Source organism: Gallus gallus, chromosome 1, assembly GCF_016699485.2.
Source record: "Gallus gallus isolate bGalGal1 chromosome 1, bGalGal1.mat.broiler.GRCg7b, whole genome shotgun sequence".
NCBI lineage: Eukaryota > Metazoa > Chordata > Aves > Galliformes > Phasianidae > Gallus > Gallus gallus.
In genome coordinates, this window is record NC_052532.1 from 185,001,350 (window position 1) to 185,020,459 (window position 19,110).

At 45.6% G+C, this 19,110-nt stretch overlaps 1 protein-coding gene across 1 annotated transcript in view; it reads left to right on the top strand.

Moving 5' to 3' along the window:
- The window catches only part of MAML2 (mastermind like transcriptional coactivator 2), a 212,273-nt gene that overhangs the window by 188,184 nt on the left and 4,979 nt on the right, over positions 1-19,110 (top strand). Inside the window, exons 4-5 of the mRNA XM_015280608.4 lie at positions 11,629-11,832; positions 14,907-15,018. Of these exons, the coding sequence (XP_015136094.2) occupies positions 11,629-11,832; positions 14,907-15,018 (316 nt within the window). The remainder of the gene's footprint in view (positions 1-11,628; positions 11,833-14,906; positions 15,019-19,110) is intronic.

Here is a 19,110-nt window from a genome sequence, read left to right on the forward strand (position 1 = left end):
ATATCTGAAACCCTACATTACCCAAGTTTGCAATAAATGAATGCTTCTCGCTTGTCCTGAATTGTTGTCGAGCTGTCAGAACTGCAAAGACGACCTCTGGCCAAGCCAAACCAGGCCAAGCCAACCCTTTTTTTTTTTAACTTCTCTGCTTTCTAAGCACTTGCATAATGTAGTTTGATACCAGCCTACCTCAGTGTTCTCTCTGAGCTATATGATCCAGCACATCTCAACAGGCATTGTAGATGCCTATGAAAGGTTCCTTATTGTACGGCTGTCTCCTCAGCTCTGCCACCAGGCAGTGGGAAGGATTTACTCTGTCACCTGAAAAGCCTGATAGTAAATTGTAGGGCTGTGACCATCAGGTTGCATTATTCTCAAGTCTGTTTGTTCTCTTCTTCATGGATTGTACTCAGCCTCTCCAAATTGTTGGAGAAAAGCTGAGCAGAACAATGTTCACAAGAAATTTCTATATTAATTGGTTCTTATGTGGGAAACACCACAGTAAAGTTTGAGAATGATTTGGAGGCACACACAGTTGCACTTTCCCCTGCTCAGGACTTGTGACATTGTCCACCTGCTCTTTTTTAAATGTAGATCTTTCTAAAAAAGGGGGATGCAAAACAGGTCCTTCACTGCTCTTGCACAAGAATAATGCAAAATAAACCGAAGAAGCCCATTAAGGTTTTCATTGGCATCAACCTCCCCATTCTCCTGAGTCACACTTTATCTGATAGCTGGAATATGGCAGGCCCTGGATAGTCTCTTTTCGTTTCCCACGCTGCAAGAGTTGGGCAGCAAATAGCTTAAGTAAACACCAGAAGTAGAATTCCTTTTGACTTCATCTCATTTAAGGAAGCCCTTTCACAGATAACTCCTCCCCAGCATGTTGTCCAATAGTCCCTGGTGGACTGAGCTATTCTGACCTCTGTAGCTGGCTCTATTTCAGCTTTCTGAAGGTTGGACATAAAAAACAGAAGAAACTAAACACTACGTCCACGTACTACTGGACATTTCTTTGAGCTCAGGGAGATGCCTGGCTCTCCTTGAAGAGCCTGTGCCATTACACTGTGCTTAGTGGCCTTCTGTCACTTTCAATTAACCTTTTCTTCTTGAGATGCCAGATAAAAAAAAACAAAAAACATATCTCTCATGTCCAGCAATGCTACTAGAGGGGTAGTGAGCAGATGAGCAGGCAAACTCTCAGGGCTGAAATCAGAGGTGGGTGAGCTCCATCTGGCCCCAGTGCCCTCAGATCAGCTCCGAGAGCCTCCAAGATACTCTGTAAATCCACACTGCCTCCTCCATCTTGAGTGAAGCCTGGTATTTTTCTCTTTGCAATGAAACTGCTGCTGGTACAAACAGATCAAGGATAGTAGTTCTGTCAGCTCTCAGTTTGCTGTGGCCATTGGCATCATTTTTATCACATTGTCAGAACAGCAATAGGGGATGGCTAGAGCCTAAGTCTCATGAGGGGAGATTCAGATTGGATTTAAGGAAAAAGTTTTCTATGGTAAGGATAGTGAAACAATGACATTGGTTGCCCAAAGATGTGATGGATGCCCCATCCCTGGAGGTCAGGCTGGACAGCTCTCTGAGCACCTGATCTAGCTGTAGGTATCCCTGTTCATTGCAGGGGAGTAGGACTAGATGACCTTCAAGGGTCCCTTCCAACTCAATGCTATATGATCCTGTGATTTTATGAAATTAGTCCCCCTCAAGTTACAGTACAGCAATGACTACAAAGGTCACTCATCAGGACAAGGGAAGGGTGCAGCTTGGGTTGTACACAAGTTGAACATGGAGAGGATGGCTGGCCTGACTTGCTCACCTTGAGCCTCGTGTTGTGCACAAGGCCAGAGGCTGTCCCAGGGGGGGGATAATTTGCTCAGGGAAGTGGTGGAATCACTGTCCCTAGAGGTGTGCAATGAGTGATGTGGTTTAGTGATGGGTTGATGGTTGGATTTGATGATCTTAGAGGTCTTTTCGTACCTTAATGATTCTGTGATTCTAATTTGTTGCTCCCCCCGTGCCTGGTGAAGCTTGGTCTCCAGCTTGGATGCTGATCTCTTCTAGCATCCATCATTGTCCTGTGACAGGCAGCACGGAACAAAGAGATTCATCCCCCTACAAGTCCCAGGGCTCCCACCCAAAGCTTTGATCAGCACATGCAGATGCAGGTCAGAGGCATTCCCCCCGCATTGCTTTTCAGCATTCGGCATTGTTTTCCACCAGAGCTGTGAGTTTAGAAAGCAGATCCCAGGAGGCTCTGGTTTGAGGATGCTCATGTTCTGGCTGCATATTCTCAGCAGGACGGCTTTGATCTTAATGTGTCTCTGACAGTCGTGTCATCCATGTTGTGCCCATTTGTGTTCAAGTGTTTGGTCCCAGTGATGTGGTTTTTCTGTTGTTGTTGTTCTTTGTATTTAATTATTCTTTCTCCATTAAACATTGCGTTCAGGTTGCCTGCTCCCTCCTGCCCTCCCACAGAAAAGCGTTTTGTGGCGTTTGCTTTGCTTTGTTTTGTTGCTTGAGGAAATTTTTCACATTACTTCACCATCTCGCTTGTTTTGTGATTGTTATTTAGAGGCGACACAAATGTGTTTAGACTGGAATTAATGAGGAGGGTGAGCCCTAGACCAGGAAGATGCATGGAAGACATGGAAGGTGCAAAGAAAACCTAGATAAGTGCCAGTGGGAGAAGCTAATGAAGAGTAGTGTGGAAAATAAGAGGAAAAACAACTACAGTGATTTTCTATTGAACTTTGCATTCATGTTTATGATCAAAAAGAGACACAGACTTCGATGTCATTTTTAGCACTGCTCTGCAAACTGGGTGGTTATGTGTGAGCACATCTGTATAAGAGTGCCTCCTGTTACCCAGTTCCCAACATTTCCTCTTACAAGACCCTGTTCCTGATTGCTTATGCCTTTTCTGAGTGGGCTGAAATTTTCCGTGCTCTGTATCATCCTCAGGCTAGCTAATTTTGGGGAATACTTGGCAATGAGACAAGAACATCTAGATGAATAAGGTATGCATATCCACAGACAATATATACTTACATTAAAGATACAGACAGATAATCACAAGTGTTTCATTCGATCAGTTCAGGAAGTTCTCACTGCCTTAACTGGAAGGTACCACTCCTTAACAGAGAGCCTGCAAGCATGCACGTACCTTGTCCTGGAGCACTGGGCAGAACCAGCTCCTGCTTTAGCTGGAGGAGTAACATCTTCAACCTCTCTAATTTGGTTTCCTGTAATTGTGGGATGATAAGGCAAAGGGCTTGGCTTGCCACGATATGGTTATTGCATTATACAGACACTGTAAATGATGATGCTAAGGTAGAACAAATCAGTATGTCTCTGATCTTGTGAAAAAAGAAACTGGTAGTATTCATTATTTATGTTTATTGGTGTACTTATTTCAGTGTAAAGTTAGAACAGAGAGCTCCCCATAGACCTCCAGGGAGATTTGCCCAGGTGCGTCTGCAGAGTCTCATTGCTGGTACCTGCCTGAACCAGAAAGTGTAACCTGATGTCACATTGAACCAAGAGTGTCACTGTGTCCTCATGGCTGATGGAGACCTGGGGGCAATTCGTGGCCCTATCAAAGTCACCTGGAGTTTTGCCATCGGCTCTGATAGAGCCAACATTCCTGTGCTGACATTTCACGACAACCTCCTCTGCTGAATTTTCAACATGTGCATGTTATTTTCATTACAAATAAAGAATATCTTTCTAAGATGGAGACCTACATACGTACCTTGTGCCCAAAAATTGGACTAAAAGTTCATCGCGGTTAAACACTGTGAATCCATCCTTGAAGTCTCTGGGAAAACTTCAGGTGTGAGCAAGCCCCATTTAGGCTGTTGAGGCTGCACATCCAGCAATCAGATGTCAGCTAGGAGTTTATGACTTCTGCAGAGCACACACATGCTCCGTGTTGGCCATGCTTAGGAGTGGGGACCAGCGTTGGGCTGCGCACTTGGCTTTTGGGAACGATGTCTGTGTGTCCATCCGCGGGTCCTGGTACAGCACAGACAGGAAACATGCCAGACTGCCTCGGCGGGAGGCTGCCTCCAACACGTGCAGAAGGGAACAAGAAACTGCTTAATGATTAATCACTGTCAACCTTTGTTCTCGTTAAAGACTGGCTTGTTGGACAAGGCTTGTAATGAGGCTCTGTTCTGGGTCTGTTGCTATGTGATTGTGCAAGAGCTGGAGCTGGTCCGCGGTCCGTGCAAGACACAGCTCCCACTTCGCCCGATTTTAATGAGTTTGGGTGGAAATGTTGTTATAAGAGTGCCTGCTAGTGGCTATAGGGCTGCAGCTCTCCGGCAAGTGGCCTCCTCCTTCCTGGGGCTTATGGCAAGACGGCGCATAAATCACTGGTGGCTGAGAACTGGTTCACAGGGATCTTGGGGGTGAGCGGTTCGCTTTTGGTGCTGAAAGGCAAAAAGCTGTAAAAGACTTCTAGGAAGAACTACGCAAATAACTCTCTATGCGTAAAATTCCTTCTTCTGGCTTCTCATTGAAAGTGGAGATAGACCCCTGCGTGCTATCAGATCACCCATTTTTAGCTGGGAGATTGTGCACAGTATCATTTTTTAATTATTTTTCTGTGTGAACTTTTGAAATATTATAGGCCTACCTTACCTGACAGATATTGAAATTTTGCAGAATAAAATCACTGAGGCATCAAAAAAAAAACCAAAAAAATCTCTCATTCATGTTCTCTCGCTGCCTCTTGGGACTCTGCAGGTGTGCATACAAGTTGTGCTGGGTGGCAGAATGCTGTGCTCCATGAAAGCATCCATCCTGCCCAGCTGTCCCAGCAGGGGCTGCAGCAGCTGGCTGTGCTGAAGGACATAGAATTACAGAATCATTAAGATTAGAAAAGACCTCTAAGCTCACTTAGTCCAACCATCAACCCACCACCACCATGCTCACGCACCATGTCCCTCAGTGCCATATCTCCACAGTTCTTGAACACCTCCAGGAACAGTGACTGTACCACCTCCCTGGGCAGCCTGTGCCACCACTCTCGCTGAGAAGTTTTTCCTGTTATCCAACCTGAACCTCCCCTGGTGCAACTCAAGGCCATCCCCTTTGCTTGTTGGGCATCTGCTGCAGGAGAGGTTTCCCTCCAAACTCATCACTTGTAGGGTGAGTCCCGCCAGAGGCTGCAGAAATGTGGAGAGCACTCACTCTTGTCATGACCATTCCCAGCTCTGTAACATCTGGAGTGATGGGTCCATGTTTCCTCTTTGAGCTCCATTGCTTGGTTTGTTGGAGGAGTGACACGGTGTTTACTTCTTTTCGCTGGTTGGACAAAGGCACAAGTATTTCTGGCAGACAGCCTGGCCTTGTGAAATCACAAATGCTGGTGTCCGTGATTCCTTGTGCATGTGCTTTGGAAATATTGCCCTGAAATATTTGTGCTGAGAACTCAGACTGTTCAGAGGCGAAAAACACAGGAGATGGCCCCATGTGACTGAGCTTCTTATAAACATTCCAGAAAACTCCTGAATGAAAACATTTTGCACTCTTCTCCCAGCTCTGTCTCTGGATAGTAGGCACAGGAAAACAAGTCTCAGGATCTTGCAATTTTCAGGTTTTTTTTTGAAGTGTTATTTCCTCTAATTTCATCTAACTGAGATGCTCAAATATACCTATGAATGTGATCTTGCAAGAACCTATAAAACCCTCTCTGGTGGGGTATTAGGAGAAATTCAGCCTATAACAATATATTCTACGATTCACTTGAGATGCTTTTAGGTCGCTCTGTTCAACAAACTTAAAAAGCCATTTGCCAATGCTTGAGTGTTCACGCTCGCTCTGCCAGGCATCTTGCTTAGGTGTGACTATAAGCATCTAAAATTAGGAGTGAAAGGGAATGTTCCTATCATCTAATTCGGGCTCCTAACTCAGTTGCCTAAATTAGGCACCTAGAGCCTGATTATACAACCTAGTGCCTCAGTGTAGTGAAAAGGTTTGGAGAGAATCTGTTCTAAGCCTTTGGTTTTGGACCTGAACACAGAGGAGATTCACTTTTATGCTGCTAGTTCCTCAGATGCAAAAAAATGGCATGAGTCTAAGGTGCTCAGCAAAGTACTGTCTTACACCCCAGTTGAGCTGAGAGAGCAATAAGGGAAGGGAGGATCGGGCTGGCTGTGGCTCTGCATGGTCTGTGTTATTTCCAGCCCTGATACACACATCACATCCTCAGCTGTTGCAAATGAGCATAACCCAGGAACTGCTCAGGGCTCTCACAGGCACAGAAAGCAGCCCTCTGCATTCCAGTCAGGAGTGGGAGTTATTCCTAAAAATAAGAAAACACTTTTGCTTTTTCAGTATCACTAATGGAGCTCTCACTCTGCAGGCACCCTGCCCTAGTCCTACTGCAGGTTGGATATTAGGAAACATTTCTTCTCAGAAAGAGTGGTGAGGCACTGGCACAGGCTGCCCAGAGAGGTGGTGCAGTCACTGTCCCTGGAGGTGTTCAAGAATGGTGGAGAAGTGGCACTGAGGGATGTGGTCAGTGGGTATGGTGGGAGTGGGCTGGCAGTTGGACTAAGTGAGCTTAGAGGTCTTCTCCAACCTTAATGATTCTCTGATTCTATTATCTCCACTGCGCTAACTCTAAATGTCCCGTTAAGCCAATTTATATTGCCTAAAGGACACTGAGTATGAGTGGGGATGAAAGGCACAGGTTGGTCACCAGATGAACGCCAGCTCTGGCCCTGGAGAGCACTGGGGAAGCAGCTTCCAGTGAGCCTCTTCTGTCACTGAGTGAGCGTCAGTGAGTAGCTCTGAAGCCTTTTGCTTTTTTTCTTTTAATTCTTCTCCCTTTTTGACAGAAAATCTACGAGCCCCAGGAGCCCATCCTGCCCTTTAGTGCCAGCTCTCCTGGCTGAGAAGCCAGCAGCTTCTGCAGGCATTGTGGTTTAGCAGAAAATTGGCCAATTGTTTCTGTTCTGTCCCACAAAACTATTCATCAACCCAAGGCATTTCAAGGAGCAGGAGGCAAAAGGTCTGCACATGCTTCTGTAACCAGTTGTCCCTATCAGCTCCTGAATGGTGAATTGCAGAAGACATTCAGGTCTTCCTGATGAGAAGAGAGGAAGGTAGAGGACTGCAGGTTGCTCTGGTGGTAGAGGAGTCCTACCAGTTCCTAGCTGTGCCAAAATCCCTCTCCAGCTGCACATTGCTGTTACTGCTGCAGTATAAAAGCTGTGATCGATCCCCTATTTTCCTTGGTGACTTCACCTTTACTAGCTTTGTGAAGAAGACCAACATGAGTCAACCTCAACATCTGGAATGACCGCATAAGGGGCAACAGATTTGATACTCAGCCATACCCAAGCCCACCAGCAAGGTCTGCAGAATGGGGAGGAATAAATTGTGTGGAGCAGACTCATTCCCTCAATTCCCTGGGCAGGTAAAGCCTGTCCAGGACACAGCCAGGATGGGACAGCCCAGCAGAGATGCTCTGCTCCATCTGCCTGTGTTCCTGCCACAAATGGACTCCCAGCAAATGCCTTGAGCCATACACAGGGGGCAGAAGGCCAGGCTTACTGTCATCTGCTTTGTAAAATAGGATTGGTGCTTCCAAGGTCTGCATGGCAATCATGCTGTCAAGCAAACAGGACAGGAGCCCAGATCTGAAGTTACTGCATGGAGTAACCCAGGGATGGGAAGGGAAGGGAAGGGAAGGGAAGGGAAGGGAAGGGAAGGGAAGGGAAGGGAAGGGAAGGGAAGGGAAGGGAAGGGAAGGGAAGGGAAGGGAAGGGAAGGGAAGGGAAGGGAAGGGAAGGGAAGGGAAGGGAAGGGAAGGGAAGGGAAGGGAAGGGAAGGGAAGGGAAGGGAAGGGAAGGGAAGGGAAGGGAAGGGAAGGGAAGGGAAGGGAAGGGAAGGGAAGGGAAGGGAAGGGAAGGGAAGGGAAGGGAAGGGAAGGGAGGGGAGGGGAGGGGAGGGGAGGGGAGGGGAGGGGAGGGGAGGGGAGGGGAGGGGAGGGGAGGGGAGGGGAGGGGAGGGGAGGGGAGGGGAGGGGAGGAAAGGGAAGGAAAGGGAAGGAAAGGGAAGGAAAGGGAAGGAAAGGGAAGGAAAGGGAAGGAAAGGGAAGGAAAGGGAAGGAAAGGGAAGGAAAGGGAAGGAAATGGACAGAGGAGAGGAGAGGAGAGGAGAGGAGAGGAGAGGAGAGGAGAGGAGAGGAGAGGAGAGGAGAGGAGAGGAGAGGAGAGGAGAGGAGAGGAGAGGAGAGGAGAGGAGAGGAGAGGAGAGGAGAGGAGAGGAGAGGAGAGGAGAGGAGAGGAGAGGAGAGGAGAGGAGAGGAGAGGAGAGGAGAGGAGAGGAGAGGAGAGGAGAGGAGAGGAGAGGAGAGGAGAGGAGAGGAGAGGAGAGAGAAAGAAAAAAAGAAAAAAGAAAAAAGAAAAAGGAAAAGAAAAAGGGAAAGGAAAAGGGAAAGAAAAAGAAAAAGAAAAAGAAAAAGAAAAAGAAAAAGAAAAAGAAAAAGAAAAAGAAAAAGAAAAAGAAAAAGAAAGAAAAGATTTATTATTCTAACACATATGTAAGTTGGAAGCCAAAGCCTCTCTTTATGTGCATGAATACAAGTCAGTTGCAGCAGGGAAAGTGAAAGGCAAATCCGATCTTAAATGCTTTGATTTACTGCTGATCTAAACATTTGAGCACGATGTTCTTTGTGGTGCTGGCAAACAAAAGCCCGGCTGTGCTCCCAGCTCTGCGCCATCTCGTCTCGCTGTCCCTGCTGCTCTCCTGTTCCTCATCGGTTCTGTATCTCCCAGTAACTTCGGTGAGAGATGTCACCAGTGGCAGCAAACACCCCCTGGTCAGCAGGGATGTGAGTGAGGGGCAGAGAAGGGCTTTAGGAAGGATCCACAGCTCATCCCTGTGCTGCTGGAGCTGCTCTGCCTCCTCCCAGCACACCGCTGCCCATGGGAGCGCGACTGGATAAGGAGCACAACGCGGCCTCATCGGCTCACGCTGACATTTCATGAACAGCAGTGAAAGGACTGAATGCAAAAAAGCAAACTGGCTCTGAGTCCTTGATTTATACTGTTTTCTCAGGGCCTTTTTGCCAAGCAGCGACTGCATCGTGCCAATTGCTGTTAAAGAAAAGCTTTCTTTGATAGGTAGCTTGAATGGACACTGCCCAGTTTATGTTAAACAAAGTCCCTCCGCACAGCTCACAGGGGCTGGCAGGGGATAAGGGAGAGAGAAAAGGTTGGGCTTTGTTGGTTTGTTGTTGCTGTTGGTTTTGGGGTTGTTTTTTTTTATACTGGACTATGAAAGCACATTTGGTGGAGCCTGCATTATCTGTGCAAAAACACAACAGATGAATTCTATTAATGGATATAACATGTGGCTGGGTTCAAGCTAGAGTGTCATTTGAATATAGAAGTCAAAGCCAATTTATTGTAACATATTTTTCTTTTCAAAATATTTTAAGAAAGACAAAAAAGTTTGCGCAACAACTTGGCAAGCAGGTCTGTTGAGAGGAGGTAGTTTCTATCTTGCAGCTAACATAAGGGCTGAAAAATGTGGCAGTGCTGAGCAATCCCGGATTCCTTCTGGAACTGAAGGAAAGTGTGCGGGATATAATTGTGTAAGAGCCCAATAAATTTTCAAGGGTGGGTTTGTAACACTGCCCTGGGGGCTGCAGGTGGCTCCAGAAGAAAGTCACAGTTTTTATTTCATTAAGAGACACTAAAAACTTGTATCCAGCTAGCTCTGCGCTGTAGCCCCATCTAAAAGCCACAGAATTATTTTAAAATAGAAATAACTCCAACAATCGTTGTGTTTCTTCCATGCCAGATGGTATAAAGATAAGTTGGATTAGTTTGCAGTATGCATGTTACTGTGTGTGAGAGGGTGCTTTTGTGTGCCGAGCAAAAGCTAAGACGCGGAAATGAGCTTTCCTGGGGTTTTCAAAGTGATTGCCATCGGTTCCCTGCGGGTTGCAGGGTGTGGAAGGCAGCCCGGCCCGTTCTTCTTTCACTGTTGGTTGGTCCTTCTTTCCCCGGGTGCCATGAGAGGCCATGGTCATGGAGCAGGGCTTCACCCTGGGACTGCACCTCAGGACTGAGAAGTGCCACTCCATGGGGCACCACACTGCCCTTGCTATGGATTTGCCCCAGTGCCATGTCAAAATATCCTGCTGGGTATTAAGTTATACAGAATTCACCAGCTGGTTTCTGTGCTGAATTGCAACAAAGCAGAGTCAGAAAACTGATGTTTCTCATAACAGTTGTGACCTCTCCAGTCCTGTTTTCTTGCAGCTAAGGAGCACCTGACTATCAAGTGATCCAACATAGGCTGAATATTTTTGTGGGCTAACACATTTTTGTGTGCTGATTGAGAAAGTCCTTTCTCACATTTGGTGAAGATCCAAGTAGCAAACACTGGTGGAGCAAGTAGACAGAAAACATATTTCTGTCAACAGACACCATGGGTAAAAGAAAATGAGCAGCATATTCTCATCCCATGTCTGTTCTCATCCTGAATGTACAGTCCGGACTTCCCAAGTACCTTCCTCATTGAGATGACCTTTTGTCAACCCTTCCACATAAAATCATAGAATCACAGAATCCTTAGAGTTGGAAGGAACCTTTAAAGGTCATCTAGTCCAACTCCCCTCCAATGAACAAGGATATGCACAGCTAAAACAGGTTGCCCAGGGCCTGATCCACATGAAGCTGCCCATAGATTGAATATAAGGAAAAACTTATTCTCTGAAAGAATGGTCAGGCAATGGAACAGCCTGCCCAGGGATGTGGTGGAGTCACCATCCCTGGAGGTGTTGAAGAAAGGGGGAGTACTTAGGGGCATGGTTTACTGGATAATATTGGTGGCAGGTGGACAGTTGGACTAGATGATAGAGGTCTTTTCCAACCTTAATGATGCTATGATTCTATGATATGGAGAAGAGGAAGCATATTGAAATTCATGGAAAAGACCAGGGAGATCCCAAATCCCTCTTAAAGGTCCTGTCCAGTAACATATTTGTTCTATCAAGGAAGCCAGTATGTTCTAAGCCTACTTGTTTAATCTAGTGCTAATTGAAGACAATCAGCAATCTCAGAGACTGTTCTGGTGAGGGAAGTGAAGGGACAAAGGAAAATACCATCACTCACCCCACTGCAAAGTTTCAGCTTGCGACTTCTATATTTTCTAAAAGTAAATATCACTTGTAGCAGTGAGTCTCCTCCAGCAATGTGTCTCTAAACAATTCTTGCTGCTGCTCACCAGGTGGTAGGAACCAGATGAGGAGTTTGTTCCCTTGTGGTCAAACAAGCTGCTATGCAGCCCAATGGAAGTTTCCTGAAAGGTCTGCGGGACAGCTCAGTTACTTCTGTTAATGTTTCCCAGGCTCCTGGTACAACATCAAGGTTTTCCACTGGAACCACCTGGCAAGTTTTCATAGTCTTCCATGAGCGATAAAGTTACCCCATCCCTTACTTATTTTGTCAAAGCCTTTGTATCAGTCACTTGTCCTGAGAACCCGTGGACTGTCCCCTGCACTTGAGCAAATTGCATAAAAGGGATTATTTCCCTTTCTTGTTGCTTGTTATTATTTTCATCCTTCATGAGCCATTTTTTCTGTTTCAGGATCAACACTCTGTGGTAGGCCAGGGAGCTGGCCCCACTCCAAACTCCAGTTCTTGCTCAAATCCAAACACTGGAAGTGGCTACATGAACTCATCCCAGCAATCAATGTTGAATCAGCAACTGATGGAAAAGAAGCAGGCTCTGCAACGGCAAATGATGGAGCAAAAACAACTCCTCCTACAGCAGCAGATGTTGGCAGAAGCTGTAAGTTTCCCAGTTCCTTATTTTACGGGGAAAAGATTTTTATGGAAATTATAGAAAAGAAAGCTAAGGCAGGGAGAAGAAAGTACCCAAAGCTGAGGTTATTTCGACAAAGCCGAGGCCTTCTAGAGCGTGCCTCATATTTCTCAGCACTTCAACATGCCCTTTCAAAACTACTTCAGTTTATATGAAACAACTGAAATATCAGAGCTACTGTAGCTTTGTTATAAGAGCTAATGATATGCTTAATCCCCGGCATATGAATATTTTCAGTGGTTTTCCTTGTAAGATAAGCTAAGGTGCACTGCTGCACTGTCTTCACTTCAGAGCAAGTCTGATTTCCAGGCTTGGCAAACTAGGCAGCATGGTATAAAGGGCCTATGTGTAAGCAGGGATTGGGTACATTGATAGTAGTGTTCAAAACAAATCTGTGTGCTTGTCTGGGATTGCCCGTGAATTCTTCTTTCTCCATTTTTGTCTGTACGTTTCCAGATAATTGTAGCCAGTTCTTCTCCCTCCCTTGTTAACTGAGGCAAGGGGGATATGTGTGGTATTGATAGAAGTGATAGACCCCAGAACCCACTAGTTTTGTTCTGCTAAAGTAGCATTGCCATTGATACCACACAAATCTACTGAAGGTGCTAGATAAGCATGGCCAATGCAAAGGGGCATCCCAGCTGCCCCAGGTCAAGGTGATACCAGACCCTCAGCCTATGGCTTATGTACCTCAGGAGAGCCTACAGGGCACACCCATTCATGTTGGCATGGCATTTTGAATCCAAAACTTGGATTATCCTTGATAAAAATGGATTCAGAAAAACTGGTATGTTTAGTGAATGCCACGGAAGAACATAGAAACGGAAAAACATCCATGGTTTTGTGTGGATATTTTCAAAACAACTACAAAAATAAAATCCATATTTTTATAGATGTCTCTTTGTTTACAAATGTGTGTATGCTCCAAAAATACAAACTAAAAAGACCTGAGTTTGAAATTCAGGATTTCATTGTCCTGTAAGAGAAGTAACTGTTAGCTTTTTAATTTACACAAAAGAGAACTGAAGCGTCAACTCAGCTCTGTGCTGCAGTTTCCTGAGTTTTCATCAGAACAAAAAAGTTAATTGCTCACATAGCTCTTCTGAAAAATAAGTAAAAGCTTAACAGAAATTAAAATAACTCTACAGAATGAGATTTTTGATCAGCTTTCATTTGTTTTGTATTGTGGACGTGGCAATACGCACAAAGCCTAGTTGCATTTTTTGTTGGGATTGCCTGCAGGTTAACTTGCCTTTTTCTTACAAGGCTGACTGGTATACTGAATTGAGCTTTATAAATCTCACTTTTGGAATGCATTAGGGAAATGCCTAAATGCTACAAGAAAGGCTTTTCTCCCAGCATTTCTGAGTGCCTCTTGCAGGAGAAAAAAAAAATAGATTTGTCATGAGAAAGTCCACTTGTGTGCTTTTTCAGGTAGAAGAGCCCTGAGTAAATCTGACTGGCTTCAGACACACACCAGGCCTGGTCCTCTCACACAGTGATGAGCTGGTTTGCTGTCTGAGCATATCCAGGCTCCTTAATACAAATTTGCGGCTGGGCCACTGGATGCCCTTGACCACTGCCCAGAAATAGCTTTTCCCCTCATGCCCAGTGGGAGAGCACAGGGAGCCTTTCATATGATTTCCCCATAGATTTTGGGTAGAAATTGCCCTGGATTAGCCAGCCTCAGGCCTGCAAGTACAAAGCTCAGGTGCATTGGTGAGCATGTCGTGGAGAAGTGAGGCCTGCCTTGTAGGCCTGACTCCAAGAGGCACACATACACCAGCAATGACTTACTCAAGACTAAGGTGGTCAAAGACGCTTTTTCATGCCACGGAGCCACATATCTCAGAATCATAAGGTTGTTAAAGTTGGAAGGGACCTCTGGGTCCATGTGGCCCAACCCCTGCTCCAGCAGGGACACCCAGAGCACGGTGCCCAGGGCCGTGTCCAGGCGGCTTTGGAAGATCTCCAGGGAGGAGACCCCACAGCCTTTGTGTAACCTGTGCCACTGCTCTGTCACCTGCACAGCACAGAGCTGCTTCTGGTGGTCAGAAGGAACATCCTGTGTTCCAGTTTGTGCCCATTGCCTTCTGTCCTGGCACTGGGCACCACTGACAAGAGCCTGGCTTCATCCCCTTTGCACCCACCTCTCAGGTACTTATGGACATTAATGAGATCCCCCTAAGCCTTCTCATCTCCACACTGAATGGTCCCAGCTCTCTCAGCTTCTCCTCACAGGAGAGGTGCTCCAGTCCCTTCACCATCTTGGTGGCCCTCTGTTGGTGGCCAGTAAGTCTATGTGTGTCTTGTACTGAGGAGCTCAGAGTTGACCACAGAGCTCCAAGCCTCACCAAGAAGTTGCAGGGCAGGAACACTCTGGAGACGCCAAATCACAGAATCAGTGTCCAGTAACAGGATAGCTTCATTGTGTTTTGATGCTGATGAGAGATTTGCAGCTGACTCCAGCACCTGCACTTAGTGAGTCTTTATGAGGACAGGGCAATTAGATTTCAATTCAAGGACATGGGCTTCTATCTTCCTTTCACTAGATGTGTGTCCCTTCAGGCCCAAAATAAAAAAGCTCCCCTACTACATTGCTTTTTCAGCTTTCTTTCCTCACTGTCCTTTCCCCAGTGCTTGCACTCCTAGAATAAGTAAGATAGTGCCATGTACATGTACACAGAAACACAGGGCAGTGGTATAACACTATAAACAACCATCCTAGTACAGTCTTTGCTAAGCCCTGGACACGTCTCCTGATTGTATCTATGATGAGAAGAGACAGGAGGGGTACAAAGCAATGGATCTTGTTTATTTCTGTGGCAACTCCTCCAGTGTAGGAGGAAGGGAGGAGGGAGAGATAGGACAAAGCATATTTAATGGCAAGCTGAAATCCTCTTTGCCAGCTGTGCACATTCACCCAGGTGAGCATGGGTGAAATGGGCTGAGAAATGTTGACATAGTCAGGGGGCAGGTGTGGACCATGCAGGTTTGGGCCCTTCTTGCTAAATTAACAAATTTCTACTCTCATCCTCTAGGAGAAAATCACTCCACAAGATCAGTTGAACAGACACTTGACACGACCACCACCAGATTATAAAGACCAAAGAAGGAACGTGGTCAACATGCAACAAGCAAACCAGTATCCTGGTAAGTGTCCATGTACTAGAAGAAACTTTTTCCTCCAGAAGAGAACAGGCATCCACTGATAACAAGGGCCTGATTTTACGGGTACCCCTCACTTCAGCACTGCTTGGAGAAGACGTGCACTGAAATACCTTATACAGAGGTGTCTTTGTGAATATGCAGCCTCGCTCTGTCCAGAAGTTTCTCTTCTGGTACTTCTTGCTTCAGGGATTGAGACTAGAAACATTCTTCCCTTCAAACAGAAGCTTATTTACAGCATGAAGACTCTTACGCTGATTCTTAAGTATTACATATGATGCCACCATGGGCACCAGAGCTACCATTTGAACTTTTAGTCCATTTTTTATATGCCTCAGTGCTTCACTACAAGCAGCATTTCAACAGATCAGCCAAGCAGTGGGATAAAAGTCCCAGTATTCAGCCACAACTGCCAAGAGTAGACAGGTACTTTGCTTCAGCTCCTGAGTCCTCTCCTCTGTGGAGAGCCTAGGTTGGGAGCGCAGAACTGCTGGGCTTCCATGCCATTTGTGTCACTGGTTGGCTGTGGGCTACTCTGAGTACAGAGTAAGGAAAAGGTGCTGTGGAGAGAGAGGAGGTTGGAGGGAGTGCAGCAGGTAGGATCAAGGATGTTCTTTATCCTGCAGTGTTTGTGCATTTAAGTATAAAGCGATCCTTACCTTCTAGCGATCTCTACATGCAATACACCAAGGAAAGAAAAAGATGTTTTAGTTTTTTTCCTTAGCTGTTGGCTCTGCAAATTCAGCAGAGATATCACAAAATCACAGAACTGTAGGTTTTAAAAGGGTGTTCTATAGATCCTTGAGTCCAACCCCCCTGCAAAGCAGGCCCCCTACAGCAGGCTGCACAGGTAGGCATCCATGCGGGTCTTGAATATCTCCAGAGAAGGAGAATCCACAACCTCCCTGGGCAGTTATGAGCCTTTCATTCCTACCTATCCTTTGTAGCTGAACTTCTTCACTTTCTCTTACATCTTTAATGGGTTCCCAAGTGCAGCTCCTTTGCCACCCTCTGCCTGAGCTGCTGACACAGCACCAACATGGAGATGTCCATCCACTGCTTTGCTGTTTGCAAGTCCTAGCAGTGACAAACTTGCTGCATTCTACAACCTGCTGCTTTCTAACAAGTCTGAGCATTTCCTGTCTTCAGTAACTTTGCACAAGCATCACTGATGCCCACAGCAAGGCCAGTGCCACGGGGCCCTTTTTGCTGGCTGGGTACTTCCTGTGCTGTTAAAACAAATGCTTTGACTATGCTGGCAGTTTTGCTAGGGAATCCTGTGATTTTGTGTGTTGCTTAAAGGCTCATTCCTGGAATCAAATGATTAACTGAGATTCTTGGCTTACACTTGTAAACAACACATCTCTAGCCTGAGAGAGAACATGGAAATGGCTGCAGCCACGTCTGCGAAGGGCTCCAAAACAAGTAGGTCGCCATTGTTATGTGGCTCTCCTTGTTTCAAATCTGATGGACTCCTTGCCAGGCCTTGTGGCATTTGGAGACGCATCTCCTGGGTTTGCAACATATGAGATTGGCAGCACTTGCCCATGCAAACCTCCCCACTGAGGAACACCAGGGAGGAGAGCAGCATTTTGGGTGAGCCTGGGAGAAAGGGCTGCGCTGGCTACCAGATGGAGTGGTTAGGAAACTCTTGCATAAGGCAGCAACACGGGGAATCTGTTCCCTGTTTTTCTGGGAAGAGCTTTGCTCAGGTCAGGGAGAAAAAAACCAACAAGTTAACTAAAAATCCATAAAGGCCTGGAGACATGTGGTGAAGTATTTTATTCCTCTGTGCTTTTCCCTCCAGTGCTGCATCACAGCAATAAGCCCCTGACACCAGCAGGTGAATGGGGCAGTGAGGGCGTCTCAAACCGCTGCTGCCCAGGGTGTCCAGCTGCTGTGTGCAGCACTGCTCAGGGAGAAATGTCTTCCCATCTGGAAGAAATCAGGATGGAAAATATTCGTGTTAAAAATAAAAGGATAAAAATAGCAATACAAAAAAAAAAAAAAAAAGAGAGAGAAACTTTGTCTTTTACGCAACATGTACAACCCATGTCCCGAGCTCATGCTCCTTAAAGTGCATGGCATTTACACAAGGAGCAGGATGCCAACCCTCGGGGCTCCCCACAGCTGGCAGGGTCACCCCATAGGGCTTCATCCCACAGTGAGTGCAGTGACCCCGCCAACCTGTTGCAGCTGCTTCATTTTGACTGCAGAGAGAGGATTGCTCTCCCTCTATGCTGTTCCAGGTCTTTGGAAATGTTTCCTATGCCATTCCTCCACCTCACCAGCAGCTTCAGGGAGCAAAGTCTGAGGGCCCTGATCTCTATTACCCCTACAAGCAGAAAGCAACACACAAACCACCAGCAAAGCCAAAGACAGGCTAAATGTGATCCTTCCTGCATAGCACTGATTTTCTTCCCACGAGCAGTGTAGCACACAGGGGAGAATCCAATGGTGGGCTCTTTGAATCACAGAATCATTTGAGTTGGGAGGGACCTTCAATGGTCATCCAGTCTGACTCCTCTGCAATGAATAGGGACATCTACAGCTAGATCAGTCTCCTTAAATTGTTTTGTAAGTAAGCATCTCCTACTTGGAGCCAGTTTGTGAAGAGCTCACCTTCCAGGATAAGGTGAGCTTCTCAGTCTGGGTGTCTGTTTATATTGATTTGGAATAAGCAACTCTTGTGGAGTCAAACTCGGTGTTAATAATGAACTGGGAGGAGATTGTTTTCAAGTACTTAAGTGAAAAAGGAATCCTTTGCATCTGTTTCTAAACAGCAATAGCATATGTATAAAAATAATGCAGAAACAGCAGAAATACGTGATAATTCTTTTATTCTATTCCAGTCTCAGTAAACTGAACATCATTATGGTGAAATTTCAACAGGAACAGTATATTAAACAGCTGTTACTAAACTTAGACTTTTTAAATATGTATGTGCATGATTTGTGTTCAAGAGTTCTACAAGAGCTGGCTGAGAGGTTCTCCAAATTCTTAATGTCACTTTTTATTTAGTCCTGAAACTCCAAGGAAGAAAACTAAAGCCATAATAAAAATTAAAAGAGTAACTAGCTAATTGATGCCATAGTGACCTAATGTGGAGCCCAGCAAAAGTACTGGGGAGCTAATGTAGCCTATGTAATAAAGAATTTAAGAAGAGTATATAATTAATGTCAGGCAATGTGGGTTTTTCATAAAAGACATCTTTTCAAACTGTTATGGTATTTTTTCTTTCAATGAAACCACACTCGTTGATAAAGGTAATAGTCGTTCAGGTAGTATACTTTAAAGCATACAGCTTGGTACTGCATATTTTGATTAAGAAACCAGAGTAATAAAAAATTAACATGGCATGTAAGGAAATGGCTAATAGGAATAGGCCTCCAGATGTCTCTGCAAATACAACTGAAAGAACACAATCTGAAGTGGTGCTGAACAAGAAATAAAAAGCTTGCTTTACATCCATTCTGGAATTGTGCAAGAGCCATTAAATACTGTGGGTAGCTGTGATGTATAGCCTTGAAGTGAGATGCTGAAAACTGGCAAGTTTTGAAAAGACTGAGGACTGGAAAATATGCCACACACTGGGATACTGGAGAACACTGCAGATGCAGTCATGGTCTTTAAGCACCTGCAGAGTAAGAAGGGATTGATGATGGACCAGCTGATAAAAATAATCAAACAGACTAATGCATAACAAAATTTGGTGATGAAGTCAAAGTTAGTCAAATTCAGCCTGGCTTTGTAGATGGTTTCAGCTATCTACATCTATGTCTATATCTAGAAAATGTTTGGTCTTCTTCAGACAGCCAATGGGGCCTGGAATTAATTGAGACCCTTGCACTTCATAAACAATGGTCTCATGCCTGCTTGGTCACCACACAGGAGCTAGCAGGTCACAGAACTGAGCAGCTGTCCTGGCTGGTGCCCAGGGCAGAGGCTGTGTGCTGCAAGTGGATGAGATGCAGTCTTGGCTGGGCAGGAGAAAAGGGAAATATGAGTCTTAACTCACTTAAGTGGGTTTCGTCCTACATTTCTATTAAAAAAAAAAAAAAAACAGAAAAGTGTTCG